Here is a 14,796-nt window from a genome sequence, read left to right as displayed (position 1 = left end):
TGTATGTACTGTGATCTTAACAGTATTTCTGTGCCTGGCCGATTCCTCCATTCCTCTGCTCCTCCAGAGCTAAGTCCTGTCCACTTTTCCAGACCCAGCTCCAGAGTGCTTCTTTCCATATATAACACTTCCTGGTTGTAATATATGTTACTGAGATTTTAAGTGACTAGGTGACTGTCTGTTCCTTTCCTACTTTGTTGCGGGACACACAAAAATATCAACAAAATCTTAATTACCATAGATACAAGAAAGTCTAAAAACAAACAAACAAACAAAAAAAAAACCCAAACTAAAACCTCTGTTCGAAATAATCTTTCTTTAAGAAGGATGGCAAAAAACAATCTAGGTTGTTTATTCAATTAATTGCTAGAACCCACAGTCTTCATGGCCAAATTCGATCCAGTTGATTACAAACTCTTTGGAGTCCAGGAACGGTCTTAATTTGACATCACCCCATCTCTCATACTTCAATATCACACTTAATTCAATGTTCTGCACATACTGTCTCAATATAAAGCCGTATTACTAAGTAATGAGGCTTTAATTAAAACTAAGTTCAGATTCGAGAAAAATATTGGCTTGTAAAAGCATGAGTGTTCTCCGTGTTTAAAATAACCTCAGCATCTACAACAAAGAGTCAAGAGTAAAATACAAATCCACCATGTGGGAGGCACTGAATTCAACCCCCAGCACTGAAAAGCGGGAGGAAGAAGGAGAAAGGGGCAGAGGAAGAGCCTCAGAAAAGCAGCGCAGGGTGGGACACGGATGGCTGTAACTTTACTGGACATGGAGCACAAAGAACAAAAAGGGGTAACGAGTCTCCGTTTAGTTTATGCTCCCTGCGCGTGATAAGAAGTCAAATACCCCGTTTTAGAAAAATATTTAGTAAGTGATGGTGATCTTCCGAATCTCATTTTCTAAAGTAGAAAGATGTCATTAATCAAAGATCCCAGTCACAAGAAGTCCGGTGCGCGGTTCAGACTTTCTTGTGTTCACAATTAGCACAGGCCACAGATGATCAAGATACTCTCTCCAGGACAGTACAAAAAGAAAAAGTGACACAGATCGGGCGCAGCCTCCTTTCTCTGCCCTGGTTGAGAGGGTAAAACCTAAGTATGGTTAAATATGTGAGTTGTGAAGGAGTTTGGAGCTTGCCCTAGCTTAAAAGCGGCGACCTTCTCACCATCCTAGATCGTAAAGACCAAGTGACAAAAGAGTCCCTTTAGTGAAGTCGCCGATGGGAAGCCGCTGTGGGACTCACCTGGGTTTCCAGGGCTGGGGTTCGAGCTCTGGAGCTCCGCAGGGCGCAGGGCGGCAGCGATCAACCAGCACGCAGCCTCCGCGCTAGCACACAGAGAAGAGTCTAGGCGCCTGCGGCGGCAGCTCCTCCCTCGATGGCTTTCCCAGTCCCAGCCTCCCCAGCCCACAGTGTTCGCCCCGCCTTCCTCCACGGCCCCCACTTCCGGGTGATGCCAGGGCCGGAAGCTGGGCGGACTAGGGAAATGGTCCACGTCACGTGAAAGGGAGCACGCGCCTGGAGCTCGTTGCGCCCCCTGGTGCACGCATGCATCCTCCGCCAAGATGAGTAAGGCGCCCAACCCTAGTGTCTAAGGAGAACTCAAAAAAAAAAAAAAAAGGGGGGGGGGGGGAAAGTACTTGAATAGTGAGGGCTTGCCATAAACTACCCATAGTTTGTCCTTGCCAGCGTAAAATATCATAGACCTGGCAAACCGTGTTTACTTACTAAACTAACTCCAGACGGGAAAAATCAGAACCAGGAACTTTCCCTCATCCCTCTGAGGAAAAATGACATCGTGGTTTGGCATGGTAGCTTGTTCCTGCAAAACCAGCACTTGAAAGGATGAGGCAAGGAGATGAATTGGAACCAGCCTAGGCTATAGAGTGAGTTGCTAGCCATACTGGGGTATAGAGTAAGAGCCTGTCTCAAGGAAAACTTTTTGTCCAGGCTGAAGAGATAGCTCAGTATTTAAGAGCTTTAATGACTCCTCTTGCAGAGAATTCAAGGCAGCTCAGAGCAGCTGGTCCAGGGAATCGATGCCCTCTTCTGGCCTTCTAGGGAACTGCCTAGGCACAGATGTTCAATGCAAACAAGAAGCCCACACACACACAAAAGAAATCTACCCAAATGATAGAGTGCTGCTATAAACTGTGCTCTAAACCCACATAAATGATGTGGCGCGCGCGCGCATACACACACACACACACACAATTTTCTCAAATAAAACATAACAATATCATTCAACGGGGTTGACCATTTTTTGAGTTTAATCCCCTGCAGGAAAATGCTTCCCACCAAATCTGCTGACCTGAGTTCCATCCCTGGTGGAAGGAGAGAACTCCCACAAATTGTCCCAAATTGTCCTCCGGTCTTTACACCTAGGGTAGTACATAGAGCACACCCACAAATAAATATATGTACAATAAAAATTTTAGCTGGGTGGTGGTGGCGCATGCCTGAAATCCCAGCCTTGGGAGGCAGAGGCAGGTGGATTTCTGAGTTCGAGGCCAGCCTGGCCTACAGAGTGAGTTCCAGGACAGCCGGGGCTACACAGAGAAACCCTGTCTGATGGCTCAATGGTTAAGGGCACTTATGTTCTTGTAGTGGACCCAAGTTCAGTTCTCGGCATCCACGACGTGATAATGTGCAGCTGAGTTTTGTTACTTTGTGGGCTCTTCTTTCCCCATCCTTTATCATCCCCCCAAACCCCACCCTATTTCACCACCTATCACTATATAGGAGAGAAAGGACAGAGGGGAAGAGATAGAGATCCCTGGAACCAATTTCTTTTGTATTTCTTCTTTGAGCGCGACTACTATTGACAAACCAAAACGAAACGTCCTGAGAGACCACAAACCACAAACCAATCTATTGGGGCACCAGCATTTATATAACCAAAACTGAAAATGTCACACAATCGCAAAACTATCTGTAGCTGGCAAAACCATGCTTCTGCCAGAGCGCCAAGCAAGTCATACACAGCTGCTGTAGATAGCTCAAAGCAGCGCTAATATCCCACACCCGGAATTAAAACTAAAAAACATTCCTACTTCTCTGTTAATGAGAGAAATCAAAAATCCAGAATTCTCAGTACAATAATAGGTAGTCCACAACCAATTGTAACTCCAGGCCCTCCTATAAGAGGGACCTAATAAACTCTTCTGAACTGAGGTCACTGACACCCACATGTGCACATAATTTTTAAATTAATTTTTTAGTATAAAATTTTATTGTGGGGGAAGGATGGACAAAAAAAAGGGAGGGGTGAGAAATACAGGAAGAAAGGCCAGCTGAGAACACATGGGAACAGAGAGAGTGACGTCTTAAAATTAATTTTTTTAAAAAGAAACTCAAGAGCTGGAGAGATGGCTCAGCAGTTAAGAGCACCGACTGCTCTTCCAGAGGTCCTGAGTTCAAATCCCAGAAACCACATGGTGGCTCACAACCACACAACCATCTGTAATGGGATCTGATGCACTCTTCTGGTATGTCTGAAGAGAGCAATGGTATACTCATATATATATATATAAAATCTTTATAAGAATAAAAGAAAAAGAAACTAAGGCAACTTATAAGTGGGCTCCCAAATATCAGCAAACTGAGTCACAGGTGCAAAATGACTGGTGTTGAACTAAAAGACGATCACTACTCACATACTTTGTACCTTTGGCCACTTGGGACACATTTTCCCTCAATACAATTGTCATGGACTAAAAAATAAAAATAAAAAAATAAAATCACTCAATGAGAGGAACCAGGAAATGAGCTTTAAAGATTCAGAACAACAAGACATCTATCCCTCTAGTTAATCTAGACATTGGTTTATCTGGCACTCATAGCCTCATTAAATGTCCCCTTTGCCTGCATGCTCTATCCCCTGAATGCTCAAGCATAGTCCTTTCATGTTTACTCTATTGAATGCACCATTATAAGGCAATCTCTTTAGAAAGTTTTCAGGTTTTCTGGGACTTCAGCAAATACTTAGCACCTCCAATTGCCTCAATATTGGATCAATATACCCTTAATGAAGTCACTAGGTAAAAACATAACATCTGGGCCTGAGGAAATGGCTCTTTGGTTAAGAGTACTTCCGAGCCGGGCGGTGGTGGTACATGCCTGTAATCCCAGCACTTGGGAGGCAGAGACAGGAGGATTTCTGAGTTCGAAGCCAGCCTGGTCTACAGAGTGAGTTCCAGGACAGTCAGGGCTACACAGAGAAACCCTGTCTCAAAAAAAAAATCCAAAACAAAACAAAGAGTACTTCCAAGAATGGCTGACAACTGTCTGTAACTCCAGCTCCATAGATTAGAAAACACATAATTCCATTTCAGAGTAAAGGTAAAAACAGGACTCATGGCATCCATCTTAATCTAATACTTCACAGTCCCTCAAAGAATCTTAAAGGATTGCTTATGCTTCTAAGGTAAGCTGTCTCAAGTTTTCAGCCACAGAAATACATAACAGAGAAATTCATTTGAGACTTCTGACTTCCCAACCCAGGTAATTATAAAATCCAAAGTAATGTGTTAGCTATAACAGTTTAATTAAAGGTAGGACTTGCCTGAATGAAGCAGGAAAGCACAAAGGGGACAAAAAACTAACTACTGCTTCATTTCTACTAGTGGTCATGGTAGTGTTAGAATCATTCAAGCTGGGCAGTGGTGGTTGGTGCACGCCTGTAACCCAGCACTCTGGAAGGCAGAGGCAGGCAGATTTCTGAGTTTGAGGCCAGCCTGGTCTACAGAGTGAGTTCCAGGACAGCCAGGGCTATATAGAAAAACCCTGTCTCGAAAAACCAAACCAAAAAAAAAAAAAAAAAACAAAACAAAAAAATCACTCAAGGGCTGGAGAGATGACTCAGAGGTTAAGAGGACTGACTGTTCTTCCAGAGGTCCTGAGTTCAATTCCCAGCAACCACATGGTGGCTCACAACCATCCATAATGAGATCTGACGCCCTCTTCTGGTGTGTCTGAAGACAGCAACAGCAACAGTGCATTCACATACATGAAATACATAAATAAATCTTTAAAAAAAATCACCCATCAAAGCCAGGCTTGGTGGCACATGCCTTTATAAAGTCCCAGCACTCAGGAGGCAGAGGTAGCCAGAGCTCTATGAGTTCAAGGCCAGCCTGGTCTACAGATGGAGTTCCAGGACAGCCATGGTAGAGAAACCTTGTCTCAAAAAAGCACAGAAAAAAATAAGTACAAGAGAGCAAGCTGGGCTTGGGTCCGGAGGCAGGGCATTTGCTGCCAGGACTTACATGGTAAAGCAGCTCCCCCTTCAAGCTGTCCTCTGCCCTTCACATGTCGACTGTAGCACACATCACTACCACACACACACACACACACACACACTAAGCAAATGTAAAATGCCACATGAAGCTGACAACTTACCTGACAGAAAGGAACAACTCAGAGAAAGGGGAGAGGGAGCGTGAGGGGGGTAGGGGGACTGAAAGGACGTGATTAAGATGTAATGATGAATGGAAAAGAGAACATATCATAGTGTACATTACCTCATCATAAATGAGCTGAAAAGGTGTACAATCTAAGGTATTACGTGTATTGTTTAATCAACATTTCAGATTGATCTGTATTGGAATGGCTTAGTACTAGTATGAACAGTTCTACACATCTCATAAAAATGTTCCAAGGGTTTTTTTTTTTTTTTTGAGACAGTGTCTCAACTATGTAGGGCCTGACTAGCCTGGATCACTGCAAAGTGATCTTCCCTGCCTCTGGAGTACTGAGATGGAAGGTATATGCTACCACACCCAGCGTAAATTTTATCAAGCAGGAATAACATAGTTATAAATCTTGAAAACTATTTCTAGTAAACAGAATGTGGACTTCCAGCTCTTAACAAAAAGGTGTAATGGAACCTGTGATACAATTAACATTCCCTTTAGGTTACACCTTACACAGGAAGTTCATTGCCATATACTAAACTCAGGGCAAGCCCCAAACCTAAATGTTATCTAATACTGCTATAATTACAGAAAATAAACAGACCAACGAGTATCAGTGTTTATCACTTTAAACCCATGATTAACAGATACTCTTTCAGCAACAGTTAAATAACTAGGAAGCATATGACAGGTCCTAAAGATTAAGGATTATGCTGAAAATTTACCACTTGAGTATGCCATACAGTGTAAGGAGGTAGTAGTCTTTTGCAAAGCTAGCTCTTACAGGATCATTATCCCCTTGGCATTGGTGACAGTCTAAAGCCTCTAGACAGAAGGGAGTTAATGACAATTCCAAATATAACCATGAAGTAGAGAGCACTAAGCATAACATATATGGACAAACTCTTGACCCAGTGGTCTCCTAAAACAACGCTGTGGTTATTTATTCATTGGCTGTAATTTCAGCTTAATATAAAGGTGCCTTCCTGATCATAGATTTCCCTCACATCACCTCATAGGGAAAAAAGTCATTTTAAGAGTCAATACAGCATAAATAAATGAGACGTCACCATGCTTGGCTTCATTTACAAAAGAAAGCAAAACCTAGAAATGAAGGTTTCAAGGTACTTTATTTCTTTATTTGTTCTTCAATCTGCCATAGTTTAATGAGTACATGATTCTTTGACTTGGCATTCACTTATGAGTTGATTTTAAAACAATTCCTTGGTTATTGTACCAGCTGGCATGACTACTGATCTCTCCATTCTTTTGGGGTGACTCTGCCAACAGGGGACAGGTTCCATTCTATTCCAATCTGTGTGGCTGTCTGTAAGAATTAAAAGGCTGTCAGTTATACATATTTAAACCATAGTCCATTCTCAACTTGCAAACTCTAGCTTCAAAATTACAAAGAAATTCTGCTCCTTAGTTTAACAATAAACAGCAAGTCACCTGGGATATAGTGCTTAACATAGCGGTCAAAACAAACTACTGTCAGTTCTGAGTAGAAGGAAATGTTCTCAATCTGCACTGTCCAATATAGGAGTCACCGGCCACATCTGGCCACTAAGTGGTTGGAATGTGTGCTGGTGATGGCACACACCTTTAATCCCAGCACTCAGGACGCAGAGGCAGATGATTCTCTGAGTTTGAGGACACCCTGGTCTACAGTGTGAGTTCCAGGACACTCAGGGCTACACAGAGAAACCCTGTCTCCAACTACCAAAAAAAGTACAGGGAATGAGGCTAGAAGACTGAGGAAATGAATTTTGAAATTGTTCTTAAATCAAAACTATAGTTTAGGGCTGGAGAGTTAAGAGCACTGACTGCTCTTCCAGAGGTCCTGAGTTTAATTCCCAGCAACCACATGGTGGCTCACAACCATCTGTATTGGTATCTGAAGCCCTCTAATGATATGTCTGAAGACAGCTACAGTGTACTAATATACACTAAGTGTTTTTTTAAAAAAACTATATTTGATATTTTTATGCCCTCTGAAATATTGCTTCTGTCAAGCACAACTACCTGCAAGAATTCATTTATTTTAGTATCTGACAACAAGGCAAAGGTACATCCAGATCATTAAAGGTACATGACTATGCTTAGAAACAGAAGACCCTGGCTTCAATCCTCAGCACTAATATTAATAGTATATCTCATTTCAGGCAAGGGTTAAATTATCCCTTTTGTTTTATTGAGGTTCCATGTGGACCAGGGTGACCTTAAGACTTGTTATGTAGCAAAGATGCCTCTAAACTCTTGATCTTCCTGTATCTCTACTATTGGGATTACAGGTGTGTGCCACCTCACTCAGCAATCTGTATCACTAAGACAGAAATATATTTATTAAGATTTCAAAATTACCACTTTTAGCCAGAAAGTAACTAGAAAATAAGTTGTTAGGCAACAGATATGGAATATTAAAATATGGTAAACAAGCTTTATTTCCTCTATCAAGAAAATTACATTTGGGTTCTGGCTTTGTTTTGAGACAAAAAAATCTGCTATGTAGCCTAAGCAGACCCCAGGCTTGCTATAGCTCGAGCTGGTCTTACTATTCTCTCAGTCTATCTGACTCAACCTCCCAAGTTGCAGGTATGTTTATCTCCAACCACACTGGCTTGTGCCTCTGCTGTGACTACAGAATTTTAGAAGGAAATCCAGTTACTGAAGTATATCTAGGAAGGTGACTCAAAATATGAAAATCCAGAAATTATGTAACAAAAAACCTGGCCAGCATATCTATACATGTTTTCATCTTAAGACACCATGGCAATGTTGTTGTTGCTGTGAATTGAACCCGGGGTCCTGTCAATATTAATCATGTACTTTATAACCTATGACAGCAATCTTCTACTAGCTGCTGTCATATGGAAATTTGATGGGTCATAATTTCTCTACTGCAATGAACTGATGTACAAATTACAAAGGGGAAAATATTTAACTCAACATTAGACTGTTTTAACTGAGCCGGTGGTGGTGGCATACGCCTTTAATTCCAGCACTTGGGAGGCAGAGGCAGGCAGATTTCTGAGTTCGAGGCCAGCCTGGTGTACAAAGTGAGTTCCAGGACAGCCAGGGCTACTCAGAGAAACCCTGTCTCAAAAAAAAAAAAAAAAACAAAAACAAAAGAATGTTTTGTTTTAGAGGGAAGCTCTCACTATGTACATTATATAGCTCAGGCTAACCTCACACTTGCAGACATATACCACCATGCTTGGGCTCCACAAATAAGATTCTTCTTGCCAGGCAGTGGTGGCGTACTCCTGTAATCCCAGCACTCTGGGAGGCAGAGGCAGGTGGATTTCTGAGTTCGAGGCCAGCCTGGTCTACAGAGTGAGTTCCAGGACAGCCAGGGCTACACCGAGAAACCCTGTCTCGAAAAAACCAAAATCCAAAAAACCAAAAAAAAACCAAAAAAAAAAAAAAAAAAAAAGATTCTTCTAACAGCAACACAATACAGAAAAGGGCTGCCTTGCAATCCAACCAAAAATTCATTACTGGAAACATTAAGAGTAATGAATACTGAATGCAAAGGAAGCCATATACATTGGGAGGATGATTAGATAGTCTTTCCAATCCTTCCTTAACTAGAAATTTAACATTTTCAATACAGACTAAATGAGAATAAATTAAAAACCACTGAGCCTGAGATTATAGCTCAATGACAGAGCATGTGCCTAATATGTATGATAGCCTGAGTTCAATTCCTAGCACTGCAAAAGAAATAATCAACTAAAAGTACTTACATATGTCCATGTAGAAATACAAAAGATGCCTCCACCTGCTAATATAGCATTCCCATATTTGTCATGGAAATTAGGTGTCCTCTTCTGATGGCTCTGCCTTGCCACCACTTGCTGAATGCTTCGAACTTAGAAAAGAACACAAAAGTACATGAATCAATTATCAAAATAAAACAAGACAACTGCCAATCAGGAAAGCAAAGGCAGTGAACTCAACAGACTACTAAATGTTAGTACAAGAACAAGTGCTCAGGCGGTGGTGGCACATGCCTTTAGTCTCAGCACTTGGGAGGCAGAGGCCAGAGTATTTCTGAGTTGGAGACCAGCCTGGTTAGAAGCCAATTCTAAGACAAACAGGGCTACACAGAGAAACCCTGTCTCTAAAAAAAACAAAACAAAAACAGACAGACAGACAGGAAGAAAGGACAGATGGACGGACAAGTAAGCATCTTCTCAAATGCTGTAAAAATAAGACAAACTGCCAGGCTCACACCTGAAAGCTCAGCACTTAGGGGACTGAGACAGGAGAATTGCCACAAGTGCAAGGCCAAACTGGGCTATACAGTGAATTCTAGGCTACCCTGAGCTACAGTTAAAGACTCCATCTCAAAAAATAAATAAATATGAGGACTGGAGAGACGGCTCAGCAGTTAAGAGCACTGACTGCTCTTCCAGAGGTCCTGAGTTCAATTCCCAGCAACCACATGGTGACTCACAACCATCTGTAATGGGATCCTCTTCTGGTGTGTCTGAAGACAGCTACAGTGTATTCATATAGATGAAATACATCTTTAAAAAAAGAAATAAAGTAAATATGATAAAGTGACACATGGACAGAAACATGATTTAAAAATACAATAAAATATTGATACAAAATGATAAATGTTCTTCACACAATTCATATTTTTTTCTGGATTCCTGAAAATTTTCCCAACAAAAATAAAAATCAAATAATTATCACCTTAAAATTATGCCCCCAAACTATGGTAAGTAGGATTTTAAAATAATTGGTAAAGAATAAGGTTTTTGATTATATAATAAGAGTATATAAGCAGGCAAGCACATCTGTAATGTAAGTACTTGGAAGGTGGAAGCAGGAGCAGGGTCAGTCTAGGGTGCACGAGACTAAGAGTACAAAGAATGTACAAGACAAGACATTTTATCGTCAGGGAATTTCTAGCCTAGAAGTGAGTGTTATACATGAAGACATGAATCTCTGTTGTACAAGCAAGTAGAATTAACTAAGCATTTAGGCCAAGTAGGATTTGTTCCTAGGGATGTAGAAAAATGGAATTAAAAATGACAGAGACAAGCTGGGCAGTGGTGGCGCACACCTTTAATCCCAGCACTTAGGAGGCAGAGGCAGGCGGATTTCAGAGTTCGAGGGCAGCCTGGACTACAGAGTGAGTTCCAGGACAGACAGGGCTACACAGAGAAACCCCGTCTCGAAAAACAAACAAACAAACAAAACAACAACAAAAAAATGACAGAGACAAAGAGATCTACTGTACCAGAAAGCCAATCAAATTTGCATGAAGAATAAGATACATAGGCATCTTAGTAAGGAATAAAATTAGAAAGTGGTGGTAAATACCAAAAAAAAGGTACTTATAGATAAAGAGGGGGGAAAAGCAATGTTGAATTGAGGTGTGGTGGTTTAAATCTGTACTCTCAGTGCTTAGGAGGCTAAGGTCAAAAACTATACTCAATTTTGATGCCAGGCTGGGCTGCAGAGTAAGACCATTTCAAAAATAGAAACAAAATAGAAATGCTGTTCACTCACTAATGTTTCAGGCTGAGGAGAACTTTGGGATCAAATTTTATCAAACTGCCCCCCCCTCAAAAAAACCACTAATTATTGCTCAACCGTTCTATTAACTCTTTAGCTGCTTTACTCAGGCTTTCACTTTCACCTTTACCCAGCCACACCCAGGGAAATGTAGCTTGATTTGTGTTACTGCTGGCCTACCATTTCCTAGACTTGACCCCTAACACTTCAGAAGCAAACAGAATTAGGTCTATAAAGGTGAGAAGTACTTGTAATCCCAGCACTTGGGAAATGGAGGCAAAGATCAGGAGTTGAAGACATCCTTGGCTACAAATTAAATGGAAGACCAACCTAGTGTACTTGAGACCCTCCCTCAGAAAACAACCACATCCAGAGTAAGCAAATTCATAAACATTCCATAATGTATTCTGCTCCTGAACACTTAAAAAGGTGAGTATGAGAAATAGAAACACAACAAATTAAACTTTAAAAAAATAAACTTTTGGGGCTGGAGAGATGGCTCAGTGGTTAAGAGCACCGACTGCTCTTCTGAAGGTTCTGAGTTCAAATCCTAGCAACCACATGCTCACAACCATCCATAATGTGATCTTCTGGGGTGTCTGAAGACAGTTACAGTGTACTTACATATAATAAATAAATCTTAAAAAACTGTTTAAAAAATAAATAAATTAAAAAAAAATAAACTTTTTGCCTGGTCTCCAGAGTAAGTTCCAGGGCAGCCAAGCTACACTAAAAAAACCTGTCTCAAAAAACAACAAAAAACTTTTCCTACAGTATTTTAAGGCCCTAAATCACTTAAAGATCAAAGAAATTGAGATTACCAAACAACTGTTGTTTCAACACTCTGATTTACCAAGTGGCTATCCTTAAGTCTCTCCTCTATACCAAAAACAAAACCAAACCAAAAAGTTTAGTGACATTGGTTTATGATCTTTGACATAGGTATTATTTACTACCCTTACTAACCTCAATCCTACAAAACAAGTTTATAAAGCTAAATCATTTGTCCAATGTGAAAGAAATAATAAACACAGCTTGTGGCAGATGAAAGATCAGTTGGGCTCCTATTTTTTTTTTCAATTATTCCCAAAGTATGTCAGTGCTTAGAACACAGCATGTGGTCTAAAGGTAAAATAAGACAAAACCCATGGCCAGAGAAGCAAGCTAAAGGTATCTGTGAGAGGGCACCTTTATTCACGTTACTGAAGGTCACCTTCACAGAAAAGCAATTACGAAAATGAATTTTCTTTCCAGTCTAGCGTATTCTCCATGTATAATGCTAGTTTCAAACTTCCACGTACTTGCCTAACTTTTAAGCAAGAAAAAATGATGATGATTGTTTTTACCACAGTTAACACTCCGTTAATAATCTACAGATGACTATTTCAAAGCTGCTAGGCTTAGGGTTTTGCTATAGATCCAGGTGGGGTAGATTTAGTTTCCTACCACCGTTACTATAGAAGATCAGTTCTTCTATGTAAATACACCCCCCAAAGTTGAAATTCAGAACATCGCTAAAAGAGCAGGGTGTCCGCCAAAGCGTTCTTCCTGGAAATCATAGGTCCCTGAAGAAACAGAATGCATAACTGGGTTAGGAACACAGAAACAGAATGATAAAGCCACTGTTGCGGCTACCTCTGTTACAGCTATCTTCGCAGTGACTGGAGACCACGCAGGCAAACAGGCGCCTAGAATTAAAACCGCAAGATTTGGGGCGGAGGAAAAGGTCACTGGGAGCACGAGGACAGACGGATCCCAGGTGTTGTAAAGAATTCACCCACATTGTCTGCTCACCTTGGAGACGGGTTAGTGCGTTTTTGGCCAAGGGCAACATCGCGGCGACGAAGATGGAACTGCGGTGACTACGCTGCTACCTTGGTGCAAATTCACCCCAACTACCCTTGCAAAGAGTCCTGAAAAACAAAATGGCTTTCAGCGGAGATTGCTAATGAGATTTGTGAGATGTCGCGAGATTTGGGAGTTGACCTATAGAAATTGTAATCCTATTTCCTAAGCGGAAAGAGAAAGACCATTGGGAAATGTAGTTTCAAGCTTCATGGCTGCAAAAGAATAGTATTTACTAAACAAGGAGGTAACTCTTTGAACAAAGGTTTAGGACTCTACAAAGGAGAGCTGAGACACCGACCTTACATAAGGCACCAGCTTCAAGATAGTGCTAAAACTCAAGAGAATTGGATCTAGTGTCACATTTCCAATTACAGTCCCTTCAAATTTTTCATAGTCTGACTATTACCTATGTTAATTGGTTTCACTTTTAATCTTTTTTTTTTGTAATTTTTTGGGGGAGTTGAGACACAGTCTCTCTATTTAGTCCTGGCTGACCAGAAACTCTCTATGTAGACCAAGCTGGCCTTGAACTCACAGAGATATCTATACCTGCCTCTGCCTCCCAAATGCTGGGAGATCAATTGGCCTTGTTTTGTTGTTGTTGTGTTTTCTAGGGATTCCAGTCTAGGTACATCTGACAAGAATACTATATACAAATGTATCTTCTTCAGAAACTCTGTGTAAGACAGTTCTCCTATGTAACCCAGACAGACTTGAACTCACTGTGTAGCCCAGACTGGCCTAGAATTTGCAATTCTTCTGCCTTAGCTTCTCTAGTGTCATGATAAGAGAAATAATGCACAAATCAAACTCTGCTTCTTAAAGCATCTTACCAGAAGATATAGGACCTTAGCATGTCCTGTTCAGTAATAGTATGAACTTAATCATTTCATCAAAGCACTGCACACCAGATTTCTACATTTTAAAGTCACCACCTTCCCTTTGTAATTAAACAAGTATCTTGAGGGGAAGGGAGGAATGTGTGCAGCAACAAGAACAAAGAATGAACAATGCATTATGACTATCCTAGTCTGCATCAAGCTTCTATCTACGTTTTGTATCACTGGTGATTCTGCACCATATTGTGTCTATATGACTTCTCTGGAGCATATGCCTAAAACAACCTGAGTGAACATAAAACAAAGATAATTTGGTATGATTGTTTATTTTTTTTTAAGATTTGCAGGTCTGGGGCTGATGAGATGGCTCAGCAGTCAAGAGCACTGACTGCTCTTCCAGAGGTCCTGAGTTCAAATCCCAGCAACCACATGGAGGCTCACAACCATCCGTGATGAGATCTGATGCCTTCTTCTGGAATGTCTGAAGACATCTACAGTGTACTTACATATAATAAATAAATCTTTTTAAAAAAGGATTTGCAGGTCTGCATTTTCTATGTGACCATTTGTTTATTTTTTTAAAGATTTATTTATTTATTTTATGTACATGAGTACACTGTCGCTGTCTTCAGACACATCAGAAAAGAGCATCAGATCCCATTACAGATGGTTGTGAGCCACCATGTGGTTGCTGGGAATTGAACTCAGAACTTCTGGAAGAGCAGTCAGTGCTGTTAACGGCTGAGCCATCTCTCCAGCCCCTTGTTTATTTTTGTGTTTGTTTCTTGGAGACAAGATTTCATCCTCTAGTACAAGCTAACTTGGAATTTACTATGTTGCCAAGCCTGGCCTCAATCTCGTGACAAGATGCCTGCTTCAGTCTCCCAAGTGCTGGGGTTATAGGTGTGAAACAGGGATTCACAATGTCACAATGTAACATAAGTGGGCCTCAGAGTTGCGATTTTCCCACTTCAGTCTGCTCTGCAAAATTTTGGAATTACAGGCATGTGCCACCACATGTGGCTATTGCACTCTCTCTCTCTCTCTCTCTCTCTCTCTCTCTCTCTCTCTCTCTCTCCCTCTCCCTCTCCCTCTCCCTCTCCCTCTCCCTCTCCCTCTCCCCTTCTCACTGTCTGTTTGTTTT

The 14,796-nt window shown here is 41.1% G+C and overlaps 2 protein-coding genes across 4 annotated transcripts in view; both read right to left on the bottom strand.

Annotated features, from left to right (window-relative positions):
* The window catches only part of Atp7a (ATPase copper transporting alpha), a 105,396-nt gene extending 103,979 nt beyond the window's left edge, over positions 1-1,417 (bottom strand). For all 3 annotated transcript variants that reach the window (XM_052170123.1, XM_052170122.1, XM_052170124.1), the window contains exon 1: positions 1,262-1,417. The gene's annotated coding sequence lies outside the window, so the exon portion shown is untranslated. The remainder of the gene's footprint in view (positions 1-1,261) is intronic.
* Positions 1,418-6,541: 5,124 nt separating this feature from the next.
* LOC127675383 (cytochrome c oxidase subunit 7B, mitochondrial) lies at positions 6,542-12,909 on the bottom strand. The gene is made up of 3 exons (XM_052171494.1): positions 12,760-12,909; positions 9,180-9,304; positions 6,542-6,757 (listed from the first exon to the last, which is right to left on the bottom strand). The coding sequence occupies exons 1-3, from the start codon at positions 12,797-12,799 to the stop codon at positions 6,680-6,682; spliced, it is 243 nt and encodes an 80-aa protein (XP_052027454.1). The 5' UTR covers positions 12,800-12,909; the 3' UTR covers positions 6,542-6,679.
* Between the last annotated feature and the right edge of the window lie 1,887 nt (positions 12,910-14,796).

The sequence above is a fragment of the Apodemus sylvaticus genome, chromosome X, assembly GCF_947179515.1.
Source record: "Apodemus sylvaticus chromosome X, mApoSyl1.1, whole genome shotgun sequence".
In the NCBI taxonomy this organism is placed as follows: Eukaryota; Metazoa; Chordata; class Mammalia; order Rodentia; family Muridae; genus Apodemus; species Apodemus sylvaticus.
Note: the sequence above shows the minus strand (reverse complement) of the source record. Positions and strands in the feature narration are given on the sequence as shown.